This window comes from Centruroides vittatus, unplaced genomic scaffold, assembly GCF_030686945.1.
Source record: "Centruroides vittatus isolate TY-2023 unplaced genomic scaffold, ASM3068694v2 contig_1776, whole genome shotgun sequence".
In the NCBI taxonomy this organism is placed as follows: Eukaryota; Metazoa; Arthropoda; class Arachnida; order Scorpiones; family Buthidae; genus Centruroides; species Centruroides vittatus.
The window spans coordinates 1,293,446-1,319,659 of NW_027121087.1; the positions used below are offsets into that span (position 1 = coordinate 1,293,446).

General features: G+C 32.8%; 1 protein-coding gene across 1 annotated transcript in view; it reads left to right on the forward strand.

Annotated features, from left to right (window-relative positions):
* LOC136969335 (WD repeat-containing protein 27-like) overlaps positions 1 to 26,214 on the forward strand; it is a 70,159-nt gene that overhangs the window by 39,139 nt on the left and 4,806 nt on the right. The window contains exon 17 of the mRNA XM_067263465.1: positions 24,279 to 24,439. Within this exon, the coding sequence (XP_067119566.1) occupies positions 24,279 to 24,439 (161 nt within the window). The remainder of the gene's footprint in view (positions 1 to 24,278; positions 24,440 to 26,214) is intronic.

Genomic DNA, 26,214 nt, shown 5'->3' on the forward strand with positions numbered 1-26,214 from the left:
CTTCTTTTCTAAAAGATAAGAACTCAATTTATCAAAAATTTCAAATTCTCCTGCCTTACATCTTTTCTTCCACATTGAAATTTTCATCTTAAACGCAGAAATTTTGTCATTGGCAGTGAAAATATTATTATTTTTGCCTTGCAGTGATAAATTTAATGCATTAAGTTTATCAAATATGTCACACAAATATGCTACACCTCGTAAAGTGTAGTCGGAAATCATAAAATCAATGTGTAGTTGTATTTTTTTCCTTAGTTGATTTCTTCTGAGCTTCATTCTTGCGTTTGTTTAAAAATGCTAATACAGTACTTCAGAACGTAATTCATATATCCTCATCAATACTTTTCCTTGGCTCAACCAACGTACTGTACTTCTGTATAAAATAGTAGACACTCGTAATCACTACCCATTTCAGTACAAATCTGCCTCAAGTCTAGTATTTAACGAACTTTTTTTTATAAAGTTAACTATATTTGTTAGTGCCTTAAAAATGTCTTTTAAAGACTGAGGAATGCTAAATTTACCGCTAAATTTTCTCTGTGCTGAATACAGTGGCTACTTGAACAAGATGGATGTGTCACTTCTTTAATCCTTACAACTATGCCAGAAATTGGACCTTGCATAGCTTCAGCTCCATCTGTGCAGATGTCGATGCACTTTTCCAATCTATTTCATTACTTCGAATGAAATCATCGATTTTATTAAAAATATCACAACCCGTAGTTGTATTTTTTAGATCGTCGCACATTAACAAATCTTCGCAAAGCTCATCATCGTACTGATATTTGGGTCATTCTAAGTTAAGAGGTACTTTCGACGTCCACAATAAAAATTCACATTTTTTTTCGAAAATTTGTTCAAAATAACGTTATCATCTCTCAAAACTCACCATCTTCTTTACAGTCACTTAAATTCATTACTTAAATATACTTAATTTAGTCACAATAGTACCTCAAACATGAAAAACATCCCTCCTCTGGTCTGTCTCCTATCCGATTCTGTTCGTGCATCAGTAATTTTAAATACATAGAAATCTAATAAAATATCAAAATTGTTCTTAAATTTATCTTTGTATACTAAGTACATTTATCAATTAACAGGACTTATTATACTGGAAAATTATGGATGCAAATATTTAGTCTTACTGATCAGAAATAATATTTTTTATTTAGTTCACCTGAAATTTTGTGATTTATTTACTTTTTTAATAAAATTTTTTACTTTTGGAAGATCGTTAAGAAAAATTTTATCGGCTACAAACTAAAGTAAAATCAAAACATTTTGTTAAACCAAAATAAATCAAATTTCTTCCTATCATTCAGTGGATTTTTTTTTTCTTTTTTGTATAATTTTCATTAAATTATCTATTATATAATTAATTTATAGCAGTGTTTCCCAAACTTTTGACATCTGTGTACCCTTTGTATAATTTTCTTAATGCTGAGTACCCCTCGTCAAAAAAATTGCATATACTTTAAATTAAAAACCAAAGATAACGAGGATATTCCATTTCTATATGCTGCTGCACTTGAAAAATCGAAAAAGCCAAAATAGAAGACTATGTGGAAAATATTGTTCCTAGATATAGCGATATGGACTTTAGGTCTCATTTTCGTCTTTCTAGAAGCACTGTCAAAGTAAGTCTCTGCTAAGAATTGTTAGTTGTAGTAACTAGCTACAGAAAAATTGGTTTATTCGGCATTTTTAGCTTTTTATTAATACTAAAGCACATAACAAACCTTTCCTGTTAGAAAAATCGCACAAAAGCTAAAAATACACATGCGCACATTGTAACAATTCAATGTGTAGATACTGGAGGTTTTTGTGTGACACTGTCGTCTTGGCCATAGGGTGGAGGTATACACATAATCACAGCACCCGGCGAAACCGCTAAGAAGTAACAAAGTTTTTTTATTATTTTTCTATGTTTGTAATCGAAAAAAGTAAACTGCTTGTTGACCAGGAACAGCCGAAGCACAGTGCAGCGTGTACCCCCACAAAACTCTTCCCGTACCCCTGGGGGTACGCGTACCACACTTTGGGAAACACTGATTTATAGGGACAATTCCTGTGGTGCATTCGTGACATAAGACGTCAGTTCCGATCCAGAATCCCATTCCAGCCAGCCATCTCTTACAAATGCTGCACAATCGTTGAAAACAATCGTTGTGCCGATTTCGATCTTCAGAAGTTATCATTTCGATGCCTGTGGTAGGTCTGTTGCAAGCTGGCATCTCTTAGCAAATAATTCTCCAAAACCTTCGGCAAAATATGGTTTCGCTTCTTTGGAAGTAAAGCGTTCTCCATCCAGACACGTGTGACAATTTACGGAACAGAAGCATTCTCGATGCCATGGTTCATTGCGATATGTCACACCATCCGTTGTTATTATTTGGTTGCATTTGGTGCAACGAGTAGAAAACCTCTGCTCGTAGCATGTGGTGCAATATAGATCATTATCTCTGGGGATACAGCTTTTACTTCCAATAGGATTTGTGCAGACCACGCAACAGAAGCATTCTCGATGCCATGGTTCATTGCGATATGTCACACCATCCGTTGTTATTATTTGGTTGCATTTGGTGCAACGAGTAGAAAACCTCTGCTCGTAGCATGTGGTGCAATATAGATCATTATCTCTGGGGATACAGTAATGAACCATGGCATCGAGAATGCTTTTGTTCCGTAAATTGTCACACGTGTCTGGATAGAGAACGCTTTACTTCCAAAGAAGCGAAACCATATTTTGCCGAAGGTTTTGGAGAATTATTTGCTAAGAGATGCCAGCTTGCAACAGACCTACCACAGGCATCGAAATGATAACTTCTGAAGATCGAAATCGGCACAACGATTGTTTTCAACGATTGTGCAGCATTTGTAAGAGATGGCTGGCTGGAATGGGATTCTGGATCGGAACTGACGTCTTATGTCACGAATGCGCCACAGGAATTGTCCCTATGAATTAATTATATAATAGATAATTTAATGAAAATTATACAAAAAAGAAAAAAAAATCCACTGAATGATAGGAAGAAATTTGATTTATTTTGGTTTAACAAAATTTTTTGATTTTACTTTAGTTTGTAGCTGATAAAATTTTTCTTAACAATCTTCCAAAAATAAAAAATTTTATTAAAAAAGTAAATAAATCACAAAATTTCAGGTGAACTAAATAAAAAATATTATTTCTGATCAGTAAGACTAAATATCTGCATCCATAATTTTCCAGTAGGGGAGAGCGGGGCTGCAAGTTCTGTTTTTTAATCAACGTCATAATTTGTTAAGGAAACATAATTCTAGCATAAGTATTGAGAGATTAAAATTTAGTAATATATCTAACTTTGCTATAAAGACAGTTTTTGGGGTTGTTTTGCATAAGATTTTTTTATAATTAATAATACAATACCTAAAGTCGGAAAGTAACAACTTACCCCGGTTCGGGGCTAGTTGTTAACAGGGTGGGGCAAATTGTTACGAGATCTATGGAAGGTGTAATATGTAAAAAAAAAAAAACAATAATTTATTTAACTAAGTATGTATTTAAGGAATAATCAATAATATCTTATGAATAATTAGTTGTTTTTTTAAATTTATTATAAACTAAACATTTTTACTTTTTAACATTTATAATTTTTATTTAACAATTGAAACATTAACCATTATATTAGCTTAAGTAGCTAATCAGCCTTGAAATTATCAATTATCAATCACATTAGATTCATGACGTATTTGCTAATTATATTTCTTTTTTTCCTTATGGAGCTATTTCAATCGGAACAACTTACCCCGGAAACTTTTAGCCCCGCTCTCTCCTATAATAAGTCCTGTTAATTGATAAATGTACAGTACTTAGTATACAAAGATAAATTTAAGCTATAATAAAGGACACAAAGGCATAATAATTTATCAAAATTGTTCATTTTAAAAAAATAGGATAAATGTGAGGACCGGGTTTAACCTGGCTTAAAATCTTTTTTTTTTTTATTGTTCAAATCCCCTTGTGAAAAATTGGAGAAACGGATGTGCAGCCTTCCACCGTCGAAACGCACTTCCTTTCCCTCCGGATCCAAACTGAGTCATGGAGATCGAATCATCAGCGATTCACCCACTATTGCGATTGGTGATCGAAGATAACTGACCTGTAGTATATAAGGGGGGAAAGGCTGATAACGGGTTGCTGAAGGTCCACATAAGATGCCCGACCTGTAGGATCCGTCCCAAGAATCGAGGGCCAAAACCCGAAGCCACCGAAGCCCGTCAACGACGAGCCGCCCCGATAGATCCTCCTGCTTATCTCCACGACCGGAGAACCGAGACGATTAGTACTTCGATTACCATCGATATATCCTAGGAAGAGGTATGACCCCTAAATTTGTAAACTCTCTCTCTCCCGCGGTTAGGAACTTGACGCGTTAGATTTTCTGTATTTGTTTATCTGTCTAAATAAATCGTTATTTGTTTCCATCATGGTTCCGTTATTTCGAATATCGCCTTAAACTTATCGACGAACCCACACACTTCCTCCACTCGACCTGACAATTAGTTACCTAATCCCAACGAGTCGGGATATCATAAAAAAATTTAGCCATCCTTGACAGTGGGGTGGGTCTTGCCGACCTGTTCGCCGAAAAAACGAAGGTAGGACGGAGTCGTACCTCCCGGCGTTCCCACAATTACAATAAATAAATTATTGTAATCTAACAAGTAAAATTACGTAATATTTCTTTTTCATAAAAAATATTTACAGCTACATTTGTCCCACATATTTCGCCTCGTCCCCTGGCTTTTTATATTCCTTAAAAACAGTGTTTGTTTACTTTGTCCTGGGAAGTTGTGACCTTGAATACATTTCACTGAAGTTAGCAGCAAGTGTCGTGCGAGCTAGCCACGCAGCTATTTTGTCAGTCATTTTGGTAACGTCACTCTTTAGGTACAGTACAGTTGTGAATGAGTGAATGTGATCTCTCCACTGGTAAGTTTTATTTTGTAATTATTCGCCTAAAGACTTCATTTTATTTGTATATTTACTGTTATTTGTGCATAGATTCTCATACTTCTTTGTTAATTACATACGATAAATACTGTTTCGATTATTTCTGTTTTCTAACAAAAAATTATCTTCCCTGTCATATCTCCCCTGCCTCTTAAGATTCAAGGGGAAAGACTACGTGTAGGGGAGATATAAAAACGTCAGATCAGAGTATTTTTATGGTTAACACGTGAACTGTCGTTCCATGATTTAGTCAATATACATTTTTACTCTTTTAGCCTATCTCACACATTTAATTATAGTATAATATGTCTTTTACAGAATATGGTAGCAAGAAAAACAAGTAATATAAAAAAAATTTTTTTAAAGTCAATTCCTACTTAGGTCAACAAAGAAAAATTTTATTCTACTTACTTTTTATTAAATAATTACAATTAATATAAATATGTATATACATATGCTAAATATCTTATATAAGAGAAATTATTTTTCTCCCATATAAAACTAAAATTAATTAATTAAATTTAATTAATGAATTAATATTTGAAAAACTGTATTAACATCAAGTGTCATCCACTACAAGTTTAAAACAATGTATTTGAACTTGAGTGGATGAATAAAAAGTATTTTATTAACGATTGAAAATTTGAACAAGATATATAAATATATATAGGGAGAGTGTGAACTAATAGTAGGAATTTTAAAAAATGACACGTGAAGAACGCCTAGAAAAAAACGTGTAGCGGAAAGATTAAGGTACCAACGCATAAAAATGACCCAGACAAATACGCACAACAAAAAGTGAAAGAACATGAAAAGTATCGAAAGAAGAAAAAAAAGGAATTGTTAAGACCATGAACCAAATGACCCCCCCCCGAGAACAGCGAAAATCTAGAAAATTGTGGAGAGAAAAAGCAAAGAATCATAGATGTCATTTAGCACTTCAAGTCATAAGTAATGCCTCCGTAACCTTTCCTAGTTCGGATAATGAAGACCCGCTACTACTACCACCTCCTCAGAATGAAGATATTAACAGGCAAACGCGAGCAGCACAACAGAAGTATATTCGTGTGAGGAAAGCAAGAAACTTGATGATTAAAAAACAGGCGGCGGAAATAAATAAACTTAAGACTAAAGTGCAACGTTACAAAAAACGCCTACAACGAATAATAAAACAATCTCCAGCACACACGCAAAACACCACAGTGAATGATGCACTAGTAGATTCACTAACTGCAAGTAATACAGAAACCATAAAGAAAAAGCTGTTGTATAGTGAAGTTGTATCTCAACAACTAAAAGGCAATTTTTCAAGTCTCTCAACTGAAAAAGAGAAGATTTTTTAAGAGAATGATAAGCGGGAAACTAGTCAAAAAATACAATGTTTTAGAAAGAGAAAAGACAAAACCTTTGAAGAACGTAAGTTGAAAGTTTAATATTTGTAGACTCAAGACGAGGCACCAGAAAAAGCTGTGATATTTTGAAAAAAAGAAATGCTATTTTTATGGAAGAAGATTCAAATAGTAGAGTGTGTGCCGGGAAAAAGTTACGTAACTAAGCAAAGTGAGCGTAAACAAAAGCCAGTTATGCTAAACACATTAATCAACTTGTACAAACTTTTTAGGGAGAAGTCACAAATTAAAATTTCATATTCGACGTTTTGTAAGCTTCCTGTAGAAAGAAAAGACATTTAAGCAAAACTGTAGCTGAAACGTTTAAAAAACGTTTAAATCTTATTTAAGTCCGATTCTATTCGAGACCCTTGTTATGTATATGTCAGGCTCGAAGACCGAAAAACTCAAAACAGCAGTAAATTTAGCACAAATAATTATTTATTAAAATCCATATCCAAAATAGAAGACGTGCAATTGACCATGTTCAATAATATTAAAAGAAAACAATGAAGTTATATTATTTCGTTTAAAATAATAAAAAAACCAATTACAATGGTAAGTGAAATCTTTCATTTATTTTGTATATTATACTGTACTTCGTTTATCGAACACACGAAAGTATTGCTTTTATATATGTATCTTTTTATGCGTCTGCACTATAATTAGATTATTGCTATTATTCTGCATTTCGAATTATCGAGTGCTGGATAAACTGACTACAACTGTATTATATTCTAACTTATTTCATAGGCATATGTGTGTCAAATCTGCGGAAGAGTTTTTAGATATAAATGAAGATATATTGACCACACAATTACATACTCGAATGCAAAACGATATGTATGCGAATTATGCGGATCAAAAATGGTTCATGCTCTTAAGGGTTGTTTTCCACGAAAATAGTCTTTGTTCACTTCTTCCATGCCTCTGGGTCCTCTTTCGATTTCTGCTATGGTGTTTTTCCGGTTCGTGGTATTGTCTAGGGCATAGTTGGGGCCTTTTTCTAGGATGCTTTTAATATCCAGTGGAATCGAGATCTGGTGCCATAATATATATGGAACCGGTTTTTCCTTTTTAACCTTCTTTATTTGCTTGGCACATATCCAACTAAATTTTTTCTTATATTTCATTTTTAATTTATGTTGTAGTTTGTCTGTTAATTTGGTAACACCCGTGTTAATGTCTACAAGCATGCTATGGTCTTGTAAATTTATTTGATTTTCTAGTTGAATAAGCTTATGTAGAGTTTTATGTTTTACATTCTTGGTGTGTCTGACTGACCTATTTAAGCAAATCTCTTGTATTCTTCTCCTTACTGATTTGCATTCTTCTGGCAGTTTGATCCGAAATATTGACATCGGTACACCCCATTTAATTTGCACTCCTTCAGGAATTCTAATTTGGTATCTATTCTTATCACTTTAACTGCTATCTTCATAATTCTTATACAATGTGGCCGGTGACGCCATTTCTATACTTGAATAAAGGCTCAGAGTTTTAAATATTATTAGTGAAACACCTTATGCCCCCGAGAATTAGTAATCTATTATATAATCGAGACAAGTTGATAATAATAATAATAATAATCAGCGCAGAGCCCAAACGGTTAAGAGTTGAAAGTTGAAATTTGGTACACAGTTAGGGTACGTCACGAGAACGCACACTAAGAAGGGATTTTTCGAAATTCCTCCCCACGGAGGGAGAGGGACAGAAATAAGGCTTAACACTTCCATCAACAATGGAAGTGTTACGTAACAATGGAATTGTTAAGAAAAAGCGACGTACAAGACACAGATGCAGTTTTTTTCATTTTTGCGGGAAATCGAACATATTTTTAGACCCATCTAAAAATTCTCTAATTAGTCTGGAAACAGGGGATCCCAATTCTTGCATTCTGTGAAAACGGGTAAGGTTGACTATAATGTAATAATCTTAATCTTCACTATCGTTAATTTTGCCCGAGCAACGCCGGGCCCACTTGCTAATCTCTATATATAATCGAGACGAGTTGATGATAATAATAATCAGCACAGAGCCCAAACGGTTAAGAGTTGAAAGTTGAAATTTGGTACACAGTTAGGGTACGTCACGAGAACGCACACTAAGAAGGGATTTTTCGAAATTCCTCCCCATGGGGGGAGGGACTGGATTAAGGCTTAACACTTCCATCAACAATGGAAGTGTTACGTAACAATGGAATTGTTAAGAGAAAGCGACGTGCAAGACGCAGGTGCAGTTTTTTTCGTTTTTGTGGGAAATCGAATGTATTTTTAGACCCATCTAAAAATTCTCTAATTAGTCTGGAAACAAAGGGACCCAATTCTTGCATTTTGTGAAAACGGGTAAAGTAATAGTCTTAATCTTTGGTATCGTTACTTTTGCCCGAGCAATGCCGGGCCCACCCGCTAGTTTATAATATTACAAACGTTTTCCACCTGTTCAACAGGTCATCTTCAGGCAATTTAACTTTTGGAATGTTTTCTCGCACAGGTTCAAGGTTCCAATGCATACACGCAACACAATTCAAATTTCTAAAACCGTTGGAACATTCCATTTAAAATATAAACAATAATAAAATTAATTAAATAAACGAATGGATCCACTAAATAACAAATTAAAGGACATAAGCTAACATTTTATTATTATTTATATTTTAAATGGAATGTTCCAACAGTTTTAGAAATTTGAATTGTGTTGCGTATATGCATTTGAACCTAAAACATTCCAAAAATTAAATTCCCTGAAGATGACCTGTTGAACAGGTGGAAAATGTTTGTAATATTATAAATTACTAATTCTCGGAGGCAAAAGGTGTTTGAGTAATAATATTTAAAACTCTGAGCCTTTATTCAAGAATAGAATAACTGTTTTGATAGTTCTTGTTTTGTGACAGCGGTCTGCACTGAAAGGTACTGAGGAATTCTATGTAAATATGTAAATTTTTTCTGTAGACGCAATCCACTGCCGAAAACCAGAGAAAAAAAAATTTTCGATTTTTTCGTATATTCGTCGCTATATATCGAAAAATTACTGAAATAGAATAATTATTTTGATGGTTCTGGTTTCGTGACATCTACCTAAAGGTCCGCCACCACCCCTTGCTGTACCTGCGTTAGCATATCAGCAAGTCCTTTAGACTTAAAACACCATCCTCTATCTACTAGACCTATGCACCATACACATAAGGTCACCTACGTAGATTTTTTATTGGCATAGTATGGTCATGCCAACACCATGTATGCATTATAACCCAACTACCTGTAAGTAAAAGTATATATATATATAAAATCATAAGTAAAAGTATGTACAGTACGTATATATATATATAAAAAGCATAAAATCAATACAAAAACTGTATATCATAAAATACCACTTATATAATAATATAAAATCATAAAAACCTGTCAGTGCTCCCAGACTGACTATAAAAAACCTAAATAATAATAAATATATATATAAAATAGAGTATAAAAACCTTAAAATACCCTATATAACATAAATAGAACCCCAATAAAAAAATATATTCCCAATAACATATGTATATATAAAACCATGCACCATATACCAATAAAAAAAGTAATAATAACAATATAACAAATCTGCCCCAGTAAAATACTATACAATAGGATATAGTAGAACCCAGGTTAATATTAAAACCATGTTAGTAGTAAAACCCAGAGACCATACATCAATAAGAAGTACAATACTTCCCTAAATCCAACAAACCAAATATAAAATGCACCATAAAATTATAAAAACAATATAAATAAAAACATGGGTCATACACCAACCCTAAAATCAATACGTTTACTTAACATACCTTTTAAATCCTTATATGCACCATACCAATTAGACTTAGTGGCCACCAAGTTGGCACAAACCTCATTAAAATCTATATCGTTGGATGGGTCAATATTTATTATCCCCTTTAACCTATCAAAACAACATACTCAGAACATATTATAAATATGCAGCCGTGTTTATTAGATATTAACTAACGTTTTCAAAAACGTTCCAAACGCTTGTTCGTTACTGCAAAGTGTCTTTGTGTTCGATTTTTTGATGTTCTTTCCTGAAGAAGGTCGTTAAATACGACCAAAAACGTTAGTTAATATCTAATAAACACGGCTGCATATTTATAAGATGTTCTGAGTATGTTGTTTTGATAAGTTATGCAGTCTACGATGAGTTAACCTATTAATGTCATTATAAAATATGACACAATCCATCTTGAAATGCTGGAGAGTGTCGACGGCACCACACTCACAATGGTAATCCTCGACCAGGTGGAATGACTTAAGCTTACTTTTAAAGTCCCCATGACCACTTACAATCTGAGTGGTATAAAAATTAGGCTCAAACCACTTTGCCTTTAACCTATTATTAATATTAGGGAAGAACCCGTAGGTTATCCTCCCCTTTACACACCTGTTCCACCGGTCTTGTCACATGCCATTTAAAACCATTTGCACCTTATTCTTAATATCTTTAATATTAGGTGCAGTGCCGTCGTACACCACACCTTCAAAATTAAAAGCCATGTGTTTGTTAAGTAAAGTATTAAAATACCTATTTGTAATCTCGAGATCTATGGGTAACAGCCCCGCAATAACCTGAAGGGCAGCAGTAGAAACAGTATTATACCCTTTAGTTAAAATAAGACACTCCTCTGGGCTCGCTCTATTTTAGTTTTATGATACCCTTTCAGGAGGTCATACCAACATACAACGCCATTTAATAAAGTATTTAAAAATAGACCTTTATATAAAATAGTAAGAGTCGTGAAACTGGTTTCGTGACAGTGGCTTGCACCAAAATGTACCAACGGATTTTATATGAATATTCATAGAGTACCTAGATATCAGAGTAGCGACATACGAGTCATCGCCGCCATGTTCTGTCGACTGTCATCACGTGGTCTATGGGTTTACATTAAGAAATGACGATTTTTTTAGTTTAATAAAGCATTTTTATGAATAAAATGCTTTATTAAACTAAAAAAAATCGTCATTTCTTAATGTAAACCCATAGACCACGTGATGACAGTCGACAGAACATGGCGGCGATGACTCGTATGTCGCTACTCTGATATCTAGGTACTCTAAATATTCAGAATTCGATTTGAAATTTTGTAAAATTCAATTTTTATTATGGATTTAATCAACTTATTTTTATTATTTCAATTATCAATCATATTTTTTATAAATTTATTTTTCCGAATTTTGAAAATAGATTTTTAAACAATTCATTACTTTTTCATTTCCGTCGGATGAAAACATATTAGTCAAAATTCGTCACCAGAGGGGCGTCCAGGCTTAATCTACATTCGTCAGCGCAATTCTCCAGTAGATAAAAGAAGCCGAAACCCCGAACGGGTAAGGATGAATAACTAAAGACGTCGTAAGATTTATCACACCAATTTTAAGAAATTTTTTAATTTTCATTGGTTTTTCTGTGTTTTAAAGAACTTTTAAAAATGGGCAGCTAAGTAGCCTAAAAGGAAAGGTCTGGCTGTCTGATTCGTTCTAGAACACAACGAGAAAACAGAAGATGGTGATCGTCTGATTTTTAGAGCGACTGTGTCTTTTAATTGTATAAAAAACAGTTCATTACTTGTTCATTATATGCGGCTAGTACTAATATATGCAGCTACTAATAAAAGTAGTATCAAGATGTATGGTGTCTGTAAGAAATTTTAATAGAATATTAAATAAAAGTTGAAATATTTTTATTATATAACAGTATTACCTACCACTTTTCTTTGGTGTTTGTTTTTCATGTGATTTTTTAGCCATCTTTGATGTTTGAATTTTTTTTTGCATAATTCGCATACACATCTTTTTGCATTCGAGTGTGTAATTGTGTGGTCTATATATCTTGATTTATATCTAAAAACTCTTCCACAGATTTGACACACGTATGCCTATTAAATAAGTTAGAATATAATACAGTTGTAGTCAGTTTATCCAGCACTCGATAATTCGGAATGCAGAATAATATCAATAATCTAATTATAGTGCAGACGCATAAAAAGATACATATATAAAAGCAATACTTTCGTGTGTTCGATAAACGAAGTACAGTATAATATACAAAATAAATGAAAGATTTCACTTACCATTGTAATTGGTTTTTTTTATTATTTTAAACGAAATAATATAACTTCATTGTTTTCTTTTAATATTATTGGTTAATGTTACCCTTGGTGCCAAGATGGCGGCTCGTCTCTGATTCCAGCAAGGAAACAGTGGGACGCACGTTCTAACCTAACCTAACCTCTTCTAATAATTTGGTTGCTAATAATTATGGTAATTTATTAGAATAGGTTAGGTTAGGTTAGGTTAGAACGTGCGTTCCACTGTTTCCTTGCTGGAATCATTGACGAGCCGCCATCTCGGCACCAAGGGTAACATTAACCATACTATTGAACATGGTCAATTGCACATGTCTTCTATTTTGGATATGGATTTCAATAAATAATTATTTGTGCTAAATTTACTGCTGTTTTGAGTTTTTCGGTCTTCGAGCCTGACATCGTCATTTCTTAATGTAAACCCATAGACCATGTGATGACAGTCGACAGAACATGGCGGCGATGACTCGTATGTCGCTACTCTGATATCTAGGTACTCTAAATATTCAGAATTTGATTTGAAATTTTGTAAAATTCAATTTTTATTATGGATTTAATCAATTTATTTTTACGTCTTGAACAACGTCGGACTTAAATAAGATTTAAACGTTTTTTAAACGTTTCAGCTACAGTTTTGCTTAAATGTCTTTTCTTTCTACAGGAATTCGCTAGCTTTTCAACGCTTCCACGAAGAGGAAACGAAGATTTTAGTGCGCAGAAAATAGCAAATTTTTTATGTAGGCCTATATTTTTATGTACTGTACAGTGATTAGCTTTTATGCACCGGTCGATCTGTGCAAAAGTTATCATATTTTTCACCCAGGATTCATGTTTGTTTCAAAACGCCATTTTACAAGAAACAGTTGCATTTTTTATTTTTACTAAGATACTACTTATGTACTGTACTTCAATAGCAACAGCGTTAATACAACATTACAGGATCGAATCCAAACGGGTCGCACCCGTTCGGATTCGATCCCGGGTCCCCCTCAGAGCGATAGGCTGCCACCTTGACCGTTCGGCCATCCGGCGGTCAATGGTTCGATTAAACGAAAACTGGTTGACACAAAAACATGCCTACAGATTTTCTGAAGACAAACTTTGCCTACGCCGCGTTTCTTTATACAGCGAGAGTGTACGAAATGACGTCACGAGCAGTGTTGGCCAATTAGAAACCAGTTTCAGTGTGTTCGCTGTAAAGCGCTTTTCGAGCGCTGCATAATGAAACGCGGGGTTATTTATTTATTTTTGTTTATTCGTTTTAATTGCACATCTTTTCTCTACAGTTGTTTCGTTTTCGTAAAAGTTATTCTGTTTTTAATAAACCTACGCCATGTGCCACATGGCGTAGAGAACATAACCGGCGCCCGGGGCACGACACTTTATTGGCGCCCCCTTCTCCCTCCAGAAACACATATAGTTTGTCTTGGAGACCATTTGGGAGACCATGATAGACCCCCTTGCACCCTCCTCGCTACGCCACTGCCATGTGGGCTTTCTAAATTTAATCTATCTGACCCATCATTTTGCAAAAAGACAAGACAGCTAGAAGATGACCCAAAGCCCTCAACATCTGGGAAAAAATCGTTGAGCAATGGCGATTTTGTGCTGGTCAAACTTCTACACAGAAAAACAGAATACTGTTATGTAGCCATGTCCACAGGTATTGAAGATGATGTTTAAGTAATATTCTGTAAAATCTGTAATAACACTGGAAAAAATTTCAAAATTGACAATAATGATATTTCTTTTGTCACATGGGATCAAATTATAGAACTACCAACACCAAATATAAAAATAAAAGGACAGCGAATTTTCTATGCATTCAATGAGAATAGTAATGTCTATGAGTGGGGGTCATAAAAAACATATATTTACCTTTTAACTTTTTCAGTTTGATTTTTGTTAGTTTCCTTTAAAATTGTTTTTATGGTAAAAGATTTCTTTTTTGTTTAATTTAACATTGCCAACGAATGGTGAGATTATAATTGAATAAGTTATTTTGATTTAATGTTTATTTTCTGTTGATTTTTGTTTGTAAGGACCAAAAAGCTTTAGGTACCTTTTAATTTTTTTTTTTTTTTTTAATGGTAAGAGATATGTGTTATGTTCAAGTCAATGTTAAATTAATGCTTAGATTATCATTCAACTAAGAATTTCTGTTTTAAGTTTTAAAGTTTAACAGTATTATTATTGTATTACTAAAGGCTGCTTGAAAACAAACAGCCTGATAATTAATAATTATAAAATAAATAAATAAAGTTGATTCTTAAAAAAAGTCCATTTTCTTTCATAAAGCAACGTTAAAATCCTTTCCCTGTTCATAAAGTATCCTACCCTGTACATCTAGTCTCTCCCCTGGTCTCTTATAAAACAAGATAAAATAAATAAATTGACTGGCCACCTTGCAGATATGCACAAATTAGTTGTTTCAATAAAAATGTTACATAATTAGATTAAAATTCTAGCATTTATGTCGTGCCGCCTCTCTTAACCAGCGAGTACCTCTTAACTCAGAATGACCCATTTCACAAAAAATAAAAGTACTGCCAATCCGCTGACATCTGTGCTTTCATCTAACTGTAACGTAAAATAGGCAGACAACTTGATTCTCCGCAGAAGTTCATTAAGAAGATCGTTTGCACAAAGTGCAATTCGCCTTTTTACGGTATACGAAAGTGGAAACTGTTTTATATTTGTCACTTCTTTAGGACTGAATAGTGTTTGACAAATGTCAATGACACAAGGTTTTATTAAATTTTCACCAATAGCATGAGCTTCACCTTGTCCAGCAATACGATAACTAACTTTCAATGAAGCTTGTAATAATTCTTTGCGAGGGGTTGTATATGTTGATTTCATTAATTTAGACTTACTTAAATAATTTTCTTCAAAATAACTAAGTGGTTTATCTTTAAAATTGGAATGAGCATTTTCTAAATGTCTTTTTATCAGAGAGGGTTTCATTGAGTTGTTGCTAAACGTTTGCTCACACATTAAACATAAAGGCAATTGATTTGATTCCTTGCAGCAGAAATAGAAACCAAAATTTAAATATTTGGTTTGATAGGAACGGCGTTTTGATGAATTTTTGGATGCAACAAATTGACTGCTAGTACTTGCGGTTGGTATATCGCATTTTTGTAATTTTGGTTCAGATTGCTCGGAATTTTCAGATTGTTTACCGACAGTTCTTTTTCCTTCTCTTATCACAAACTTATCCATAATTGTATTTTTCGGATTGAAACTCTAAAATATAAAATTTTGTTTTAGGAAAAATTATTGATTCACCTCGAAATAATAATAAAAAACACTATTTTTTAGCAAAAACTACAGAGAGAAAACTTATTAAAAAGACAACACACAAGTAACTCTCATATGTTGTCAGGCACGCTATACCCTTTAGGGCAGCCATTTTGGTCGACTCATAAGCCACATATATTTACTGGAACAAGCGAATACAAACTAAAAACGAGCCCTAAAAAAGACCCCGCACCTAACGAAGAATTAATTAAATAGAGATTATAATTGTGTACTGACCTTGAAAGTAGTGGCTGCGAATTTATAACGTGCAGAACAGTACGAGAATCTTTCAATTCTTGTGTCGAGAATGGAATTGTCGGGACGTACGATTCCCGCCTTTTTCTCTATTTCAAACAAGCAACGGTCGGCGTTGGAGAAACGACCGTTGGCTTTGAATCCACGGTCGCTGATTGGCTGCGGATCGCCGGACCTACGACAGAGCTAGGAAGCGCTGATTGGTCAGTTAATCCTAGCTTCAATCCGTACTGTACATAAGGAGAGAGTTTTGGCGGGAAAGGGGTTGGCCAAAACGAACTTGGTAAGAACATTGTATTCGTCTCGCTGTTTCATCACCAGACGTTGGAGGAGTTTACGACCAGCTAAATCTCAGCGATTGCTTCGCAAGGTGTTTTTCCGACGATCCTGTAAGGCAGGGATGGGCAACCTGCGGCCCGCGTCGCACAAAATATTACAAAACAATATAATGGTCTATAAAATAAAAATTTAAAATACTAACATTTACTCGTCTGTAATCGTACTAAATACCAAGAACCCGCTTCGTATATTATTCGACGCAGCCAGAGACGGCCCTTGGGTTGATTCATTTTTGTGTTTTTAAGGGGTGCTACAATTGTTTACAAATGCACGTGTACAGTACTTTCGTAGACTGTCCATACGCGCTTGATCCTTTTTCAAGACTAAATGAAGCTCGAGGGAGTAATATGCATTCGTAAACAATTTTATTGCCCCTTAAAGACGCAAAAATAAACCAATCCGAGGGCCAACACTAATTGCAAGGTATCTGGTAATTTAACCCGACTTCACTCGATACTTCATATTGAGCTGTAAAGTTTTACCCAATTCAGACTTAGAACTGGACAGTAGTAAATACAAAACCCACATATGAAAACGTTTCAACTTTGCATTATTTTCAATGCTAAAACTGACCTTGAGGTTCGCACGTGGTTTTGTACAATAAAAGCTCGATATAACGGACGGTTGCTGATGTCGGTCTGGTCAAAAGTAAAAGAAAATTATAAAAAAAAACTTATTCCTTGTAACGGACTCCTGCTATTTCGGATTATTTTTTAGTCCTCGCAGACCATGGTTATTACGGACTTTTTAGTCGCCGTTTCATTTAGTCAAGTCATTGTTTTACAGTCACTTCTCGAGTTATGATCACCTCGTCCGAAGTTGCGGAACCGAACCCCGTCATAAGTCGAGAAGTGACTAGTTATTTCACCATAGTCGTAGTCCATAGTCACCATAGTCATTTTATTTGACAAAAGTAAACACAAAATTAATATAAAGTTTATTTTAATCATTTTTTCGGTGTAGATTTTCACCGTACATGCAGTTTTGGTTTCGTTTTCTGATCGACTTGTTTTTGGACTGCAATTTGAAAAATTTGCAAATCTATAAATTCCCACTGTCGTCCGTCTATCTGTCTTTCCTTAAACTAGGGGCAGGAGGCCCCAATTAACTATTTACGAACTTCTGGTTCAAAACCCAAGTCACCAACCCGTTATTTCAATTCAAAAATTTCCCCTGAAAGGAGTTAGATAAATGGCCGGCACGGCTCTATTGCTAGGAAAAGTATGCTGTAGGGGGAAAAGTCACTACTAATTTGAGGTGGAGAACATATATCTTAAAAATTAGATTAATTAAAAATGTGATAAAAAATTGCAGCCTAGCATTGTTCAGTTTTGGTTTCATTTCGCCATGAGTGATGCGTCGTGGATTTGTTTGTAAAGCGAAGATATGGATCATAAAAGGAGACGATAAGCTTTAGATTTAATACAAAAAATAGATATATTTCGTTAGATTTAAGATGGAAAATATCAAGATGAAGTCGGTAAAGAAATGTCTCGGAATAAATAGACAACTTCAGACATTTCGACAGCGAGAGAAAAATAACAGACTTTTCTTAAATATGACAGTTCTACTAAAACTAAAAAGTCTTACTTTGTCTGATATAATTTAGGCTGCGTAATAGGGTAACATTTTAAATTAAGAAAAGTACAGCAGTAGTAGCCGTTTTTACTCTTCGTTTTTTGCTTTAATCTAACAATTTTTTTTTTTTATGTAGACAATTTTGATACAGGTGGTAATTAGTCTAAAGTTGAAAATCAATTTAATCAAGATCCCGTTCTAACGTGATTCTACTATATAATAATATACTGTTTGATATAACGGACGAGCCCGTAGTAATGAGTTATCGCTATAAAATGGACTTTCATTGTGATGAACCAATATCTTCAATTCCATAGTAGTTTGTTACATCGAGCTTTTACTATATTTATTAGTGAAGTATTTTATTCATTTTATTTATCCTCAATTTATAGATGTCAACAAGAAAGAAAAGAAAAATTGAAGATGAAAATCGAATTTATAGTGAGTCGTGGAAATATGTTTACTTTTTCATTCATTATGAAAAAAATCTTGTTTGTTTAATTTGTTCGGAAAGTACTGCAGTTTTTAAGGAATATAACGTTAAAATGCATTACACCACTAAACATTCCAATAAATACGACCAGTTTACTGGAGACTTAAGAAAACAGAAAGTGGAAAAACTGATGAAAGTCGTAACCTCCCAGCAAGCATTCTTAATGAAAACAAATAATGAATCTGAATCCGTTACAAAAACCAGTTATGAAATTTGTAATCTATTGGCAAAAACTCTTTATTGTTATTCTGATGGAATGTTTATAAAGCAATGTATTGAAAAAGCAGTTGAAATTATATGTCCTGATAAGAAGAAGATTTTTGCTAATATTAGTTTATCTCGACGAACAGTTGCGAGAAGAATTGATGAAATGGCAGATAATGTTGACGAATCATTAAAAAAACGAGTAAAAGCCTTTGAATATTTTTCCATTTGTTTGGATGAATCCACCGACATAACAGATACGGTTCAACTTGCAATTTTCATTCCAGACGTTGATTTAGAATTAAACACTACTGAAGAATTTTTAGATTTAGTTGGGCTAAAAGGAAATACTACAGGAGAAATTATGTATGGGGCTTTTGAAAAAACCTTAGAAAAAAATGAACTCTCACTATTAAAACTGAGTGGAATTACAACTGATGGCGCCCAGTCTTTCAGAGGAGAGCAACGTGGTTTAATTGGTATTCTCTCGAATAAATCAGCACAAAACGAAAATCCAAATAATTTATTTATTTGCCATTGTGTTTTGCACGTGGAGAATTTATGCACTAAGAAAATTAATATGGAACATGTTATGGATATAGTAGTATCCACAGTGAACTTTCTGAGAGGTCGTGCATTGAACCATCATCAGTTTAAAGAATTTTTGTCTGATATTGATGCTGAAAATAATGACGTCGTTTATTTTACTGATGTCAGATGGTTAAGCAAATCTTCAGTTTTACAAAGATTTTACAATCTCTTACCAGAAATAAAATTATTTATGGAAATGAAAGGAAAACCTGTTAAAGAACTTTCAGACTGCGAATGGCTGACAGATCTTGCATTTTTTGTCGATATTACAATGCATTTGTCAGAATTAAATATAAAAATGCAAGGAAAAAATCTTATCATATCTGAATTTATAATGTTTATAAAAGCATTTATATCCAAGCTCAAATTATGGAGCACGCAATTGCGTAACAAAAATTGTCACTTTTTTCCCACTTAATTACAATGCACCGAACCAAAAAATTATTTTAAATATGCAGAGAAAGTCAAAGAACTAGAACAAGAATTTAAAAATAGATTTGAAAAATTTCTTAGCCGAGAAAACGAAATACGAATAATTACAGCACCTTTTTCAGTAAACATAGAAAATGTACCAAATGAACTTCAATTGGAGTTAATAGACTTGCAAAGTAATTTAGATTTGAAAGATACTTTTAAAGAAAAAAATTTGGTAGATTTTTATAAAACTTTTATCAAAGAAAATCAATTTTCTAACTTAAGAAAGTATGCGGCAAAAATTCTGTCCTTATTTTGTACAACTTACGTATGCGAACAGTTTTTTTCCGCAATGAATTTAGTAAAAAGTAAAACAAGAAATTGGCTAACAGACTCTCATCTAAAAAATAATTTAAAATTAGCAATGACAAATATTCAGCCAAATATATCTGATATATTACATTTGCATCAATTCCAGCAGTCACATTAAGTACAGTATACCTATGTTAATTTATGAATAAATATTTGTGATTTACCCATATTATTTTTTTTTCTTATGTGCGGCCCGCATTAATTCGGAAGTTTCAAATGTGGCCCTTACATAGAAAAAGGTTGCCCATCCCTGCTGTAAGGAATTTGGTGGACTATTCAAACTTTAATTTATTTTTATGTGGAAACCTACATTGTACTGTACATATTTTAATGTTGTAATTTTCATCTTTTGTAATCATCGTTGATTTGTAAACTTGAATTGACGTTATAAAGTTCGTGAAATTTTATGATAAACTTGACTTGTAACAACGTAACGTCTAAATTTGCTAAATATCAAGTAATGCGCGCATGCAGCGACATGCATTGCATGGTGGGGGTATGATCTAGGTTTCGTTATTCCTAATACCAGTAGTCCAGTAAAAACACGAAAAGCCCCTATCTCATCGATTAATAATTTTAGAATAGAAAAAATTTATTTTTTTTATTCTAAAATTATTGCTCAGTTAACCGTAATTTTACTAGACTACAGGTTCATTCGGCACTAATGGCACAAATAGACAGGCAAATCAAGTGGATAAACAAGTTGTTTGGACTGTTAAAAAGGAAATTGGTGTTCATACTGTGATATTTTAAAGCAAGTTTTTGTCATTTGTTGTTTCTTGTGTTAATAATTTACAGCAAATTGATTAACATATGCCATTTTATAATGAAAGTTAGATGTACCCAGCGCTGTAACTACGCCCCAAACCCGGTGCCTTGCGCCTGGTGCGAGCATCTGTAACTACACTCCAAAACTATGACCCAAAACTTGGTCCAGGTCGTTTCTGCGCCCCCCAGGGTCTATGCCCTGTGCCTGGGCACCACCCTAGTTACGGCACTGGATGTACCCCTTCAATTTACTCTCGTACCCCTAGGGGTACAAAAGTACCCCCGGTTGAGAACCACTGTTATAAGCTAATAGATTATTAATATTTATTTATTTACTCATAGGATTTTATTTTTTAAAATATTTTAATTTATTTACAATTTTATCAGCTATATTTTGTCATTTGAATGATATAATGACTGTCTTAATTTGACAAATTTTTGCTCCATGTCCCAGCTACAACTCATAACTCTTCATGCATTATTCTGCCAGATTTCAGACTTAACATTTCTAGGTGATCATTTTTTTTTATTGTGCCATATCTTTAGTGTAATTTTGTGCTTTGTATTTTAATGGGGTTCTACTTGTTATGCCGGGAATAGTCAGTGGTGATATTCGAAATATTTAACAAAGGGTTCACTAGCAGAAAATTTTTCCCTAACAATCACTGACAAACAAAATGGAAGTTTTGGCTAGAAATAAATACAATACCTTTTCTTGCAATATATCTAATAATCAGGGTGTATTTGGAACGTATGGGGGCCCTGGGCGAAGACCAGGTAACAATAGTATATTAGTGCTGTCCACGTTTTTTTTTTTTTTTTTTTTTTTAGGCAGAGAAATTTTTCACCCCGAATGGCACTGCTGATAATAGACAGATGTCATTATCTCTCGAAATACAATATCCTTTTTATTTCACTGTCCATAGCCCGACACGTGTTCCACAGCCATCTTGTATTATCTTGCACATGAGATTGTGGGATCTCTCTTATGACTGGATCTAGTTTCAAGAACTCTCTTGAATCAATCGCGATTAAACCTCGTTTCGGTAGAGATTGAAATGGTCGAGAGAGATCGCACCAAGGCATAGTCCCCAACCTTGCTCACAATCCAGACTGAAATGCTCGGTGCGAACGGGGTATAAGGCTCTAGTTTAGTAGTGTTACAGAGTGTAATACGGATATTTTAATATATTTTTTAAAAGAAACAAAACCACTGAGAAATATTACGTGTGTTTAACAAGGTTCGGGAAACTGAAAATTTTACCAACGGGCTCAGCCAAACCTGTGCGAACCCGCTGAATATCACCACTGGGAGTAGTGATTGTTTTCTTAATGGCATTACTTATATCAGTATAATAAATACAGTAGGCTATATAAAATAAATAATTTATTGTAAAATCTATTTTGATATAAAGGACTTCATTTTTTATATCATTTATGTACTAATTTTAGAAATAATTAATAAATTTCAAAATTTAATTGAAATTTTCATGTTTTATGTAATAAATGCAGCAACATATTACTTTAATTTGTAATTAATATGATAAATTTATTTTAAACAAGTTGTTTCACTTGTTGTTTATTATTTTCATCTGCATTATTCCAGAATTATTAGAAAAATTTCAATAAAAGATAAATAACAGAACTTGTGGGGAAGTACTCGATCTTTAGAGTATTCCCCGTGCAGGAACAAAACAAAAAGAAACTTCAATGAAATAAATCACACACTCTATGACTCCAATGCAAGGAACTTAAAGTTTATTTTAGTCCTTCCAATCACTACTCTGTCCCTTCGCTATAACAGACACTAAAACAAAAGAAACAACACACACAAAAAAAACAATCTCGCGACTCTATCGTCTACACGTCTACTCTCCATTCTTTCTTCCGAAAAAGTCCTTCTTCTTCCGTTGAGCATGCGCGATCTCCCTCCCCCTCTCTGTTTTTTTTCGAAAACGCGGCCCATCCTTTCTTTACCCTGCGGCCCACCCAAGGATTACACAATAGAACACGTGATCTTTGGACCACAAACTTCTTAATCTCTGGATGTATAGATGAAACAACTTCTGAGGTTCAGATAACAGTCTGGAAATGGCTAGTTCTTTACAAAAACAGATATATTTTAAATATTCTCTGTCTTTATTTATTTTTTCTAAGCTGTTGCATTTGTAATTATTTTATGTTTAACTTTTATTTTTACACTTTTAATATTTTCCAAAATTTACTGTTTTGTTTCCATGTTAAATATATATATATATTATATATATATATATATATATATATATGTGGTGTCTGTGGATGGCTGAGCTGAGCGTTAAGAGGCGCATGTAGAACTCAGTTTAAGAAAACACGAAGAACTTCTTATAACATATAAGGACGTACACTTTAATATAATACAGAGGACGTTACAAAACAAAGAACACTAACAAATCGTCTTGAGGCGGACACGTTGTAGCTTCTTCCTTTCCTACTCTTACCGTCGTCTTCTTTTTGCCTCGGGGGAGAAGAATGCGCTTAAGCTTCGTCTTCGTCTTTTCCTGCGTGTGCCAGAATGGGTGCGCACAACATTCGGCTTGACCATGTCGCTAGCGCGGGGGACGGGCACCACATATATATAATTTTTGTATTCATTTCCTAAAAATTATATTAGTCCAAAAATGTTCATATTATGTGTGTTTATATCTTCCAAAAAAAAACAAGTTAGTTAAAGTTAGTTATGTTGAGATATTTTTGCAGTTTAGTGTTGCTAATAAAATTTAAATTATTATTATTAGGCTGCAACTTTCAAATTGCAGACCTGTAAATTTCCACTGGGGTCCATCTGTTTGTCTGACCTTTCTTAATCTCGAAAATGAAGTTAGATAGATGAAAGTCACGATCAGATATAGAAAGTTTAAGGACAGGAGGCTCCAATTAACTATTGACATATACAAACTTCCAGTCCAGACTGGAAGTCACATGATTTATGATTTCAATTCAAAAATTTTCTCCAGAACAGAGTTAGTTAGGTGATCGGTATGACTATTGTTTTCAGGAAAAGTATGATATTTGGGGGCAAGACACTACTAAAATTGACAGCATATACTTTAAAGTAAATAAATTTAAAATATGATTAAAAATTGCAGTCTGGCATTGTCACAATGTCAATAATTTTGTCAAATTTTTCATTTTCCTGTTTAATGATGATATGAATGAACTCTATTGAGAGATATTTTTGTATTTATTTATATTACCATAATTTAAAATGCTTGTAGAAATTTTAATAAAGTAATAACATTAGTCTAGTAAAATCCAGTTTGACTTAAAGCTTCTATGTGTTTACATATTAACTAATTTTTTTAACATAGTAAAAGGCTAAGAAAATTCTACTTTGAAAATTCTATTAATATAAATGTAATAGTTAATCAGAAAGGATTAATGAATTTAATTTTTAAACTTATTCAGGTCATAATGGAAATGTGAGTAGTGTTAATTTCAGTCATTCAAATATGGGAGAATTACTTTTAACAAGTGGTTATGATAAAAAAGCATTAATTTGGAAGTGGAAACAGAATCAAAAACCATTATTAATTGTTGATTCATTAAAATTTGAAGACAAATTTAAGGTATTTTTAATAATCTATTTAGTAATCTTTAGTAATGTAGTAATAGTAATATTACTACATTACTAATATAATATACTGTATAATGTAGTAATGTACAATTACTAATATAATGTAGTAATGTAGTAATATTAAAAAAATTTACAGTTTATAAATAATTTATTATATTTTTTATTCTTAAATTGTTTACATTTTATTCATTAATTATTAATTTAGTTATTTTGATGTTTTTATATTAATACTAGTGTTTTATTTTATTATTTTTTGTTTTGTTTAAATGAATCTTTTTAGGTATTTTAATTTTTAAGTATGTAAATGTTAATAAATGAATTAAAATATATTTTATTACAGAACTCTATACACGATGTTAACAATAAATTTAAAGTAATTTATTTGACATCTGTCATATAAATTACTTTAAATGTGTATGCAAGTTATGATATACCATTTTAATTTAACTTATTGCATTATAAATGAATTTAATCTGTTTAACTTTCTTTATACAATAGAATCCACTTATTGTAAGCATGGATACTGTAATCAGATGTTTAATTTTATCAGAATTAGCAAGTCATAAAACATACAAGTTCAAATACACTTATGAAACTTAACTGTGCAATAATAAAACTGATTATAATATCATTATTCTTATCATTAGCTTCCAGTAAACAGGCAAAAAAAGCTGTCTTTTTGCAATATTTGCCTCAACATATGGATGATAATATGTAATTGTTATCAGTTTTTGCCATAAGTCTTAATCCAGTACTTTAGACATTAACTAAACACCTACTCAAAAACCTTTAAATAGTACAGCCAAACTTTAACATTTTGAACGTTTTCGGTCTTGTTCAAAGACCTTTCTCAAGAAAAGAACAAGACTGAAAACGTTTGAAATGTTAAAGTTTGGCTGCACTATTTAAAGGTTTTTGAGTAGGTGTTTAGTTATATTATGCAGTCCCAAAAAATTTAGACATTAAACATTTTAATCATTATTTGTTTGCAGTAAAGTAGTTTAAATTGCTGACATTTCTTACTTCAATGATATACTATTGTTGTTAAAGGCATTGCTGCAAAACTAGCAGGGAAACAATACTGGTTGAATTACTAATAATGATATAATTGTAATAAATGAATAATAAAATAATTATAATCAATAAATGTTTGAATTATACATTTTATAATTGTTTTAATGTCTTTTTAATATCAGTGTCAATAAAGCCAGAATTTCTGCTAATTATAGACTTCTTTTATTTATTCCATTCAATGTTATTAGCACAGAATAAACATTTTCAGATATAGAAGTGATAGTGGCGGAATCTTTAATATTCCTTTTCCACTATTTCCTCTGAAGGTGTAGCCAGCACATTGTTGAAAAAGAATAACGAAATAGCTCTCAACCTATAGATCACAAAACAATCATATAAATTTCAAATAAAAATGTATTAAAATGAAAAAGATGTAAAAATATTTTGCTGATACATGCTTCTTGTCCTTAATTATTTATATTGTACTTTTGTCCACTTTGGACATTCTTGTGAACTAGGACTTGATATACTGAGGGAAGAGAAAAACACACTTTTCAATTAAAATATTAATATACTTACTGTAACTTAATCTTGTAGTATGCCACTACAATTGAGCATTTCGGGCCAATGCCCCTCCTCAGCAGACGTTACCATTTTATAATTACAATTTTAAAAATTATACATTAATTTATACATAAGCTTTTAAAAATATTTTTAAAAGACTTATGTATAAATGAGCAATTATTTATTGTG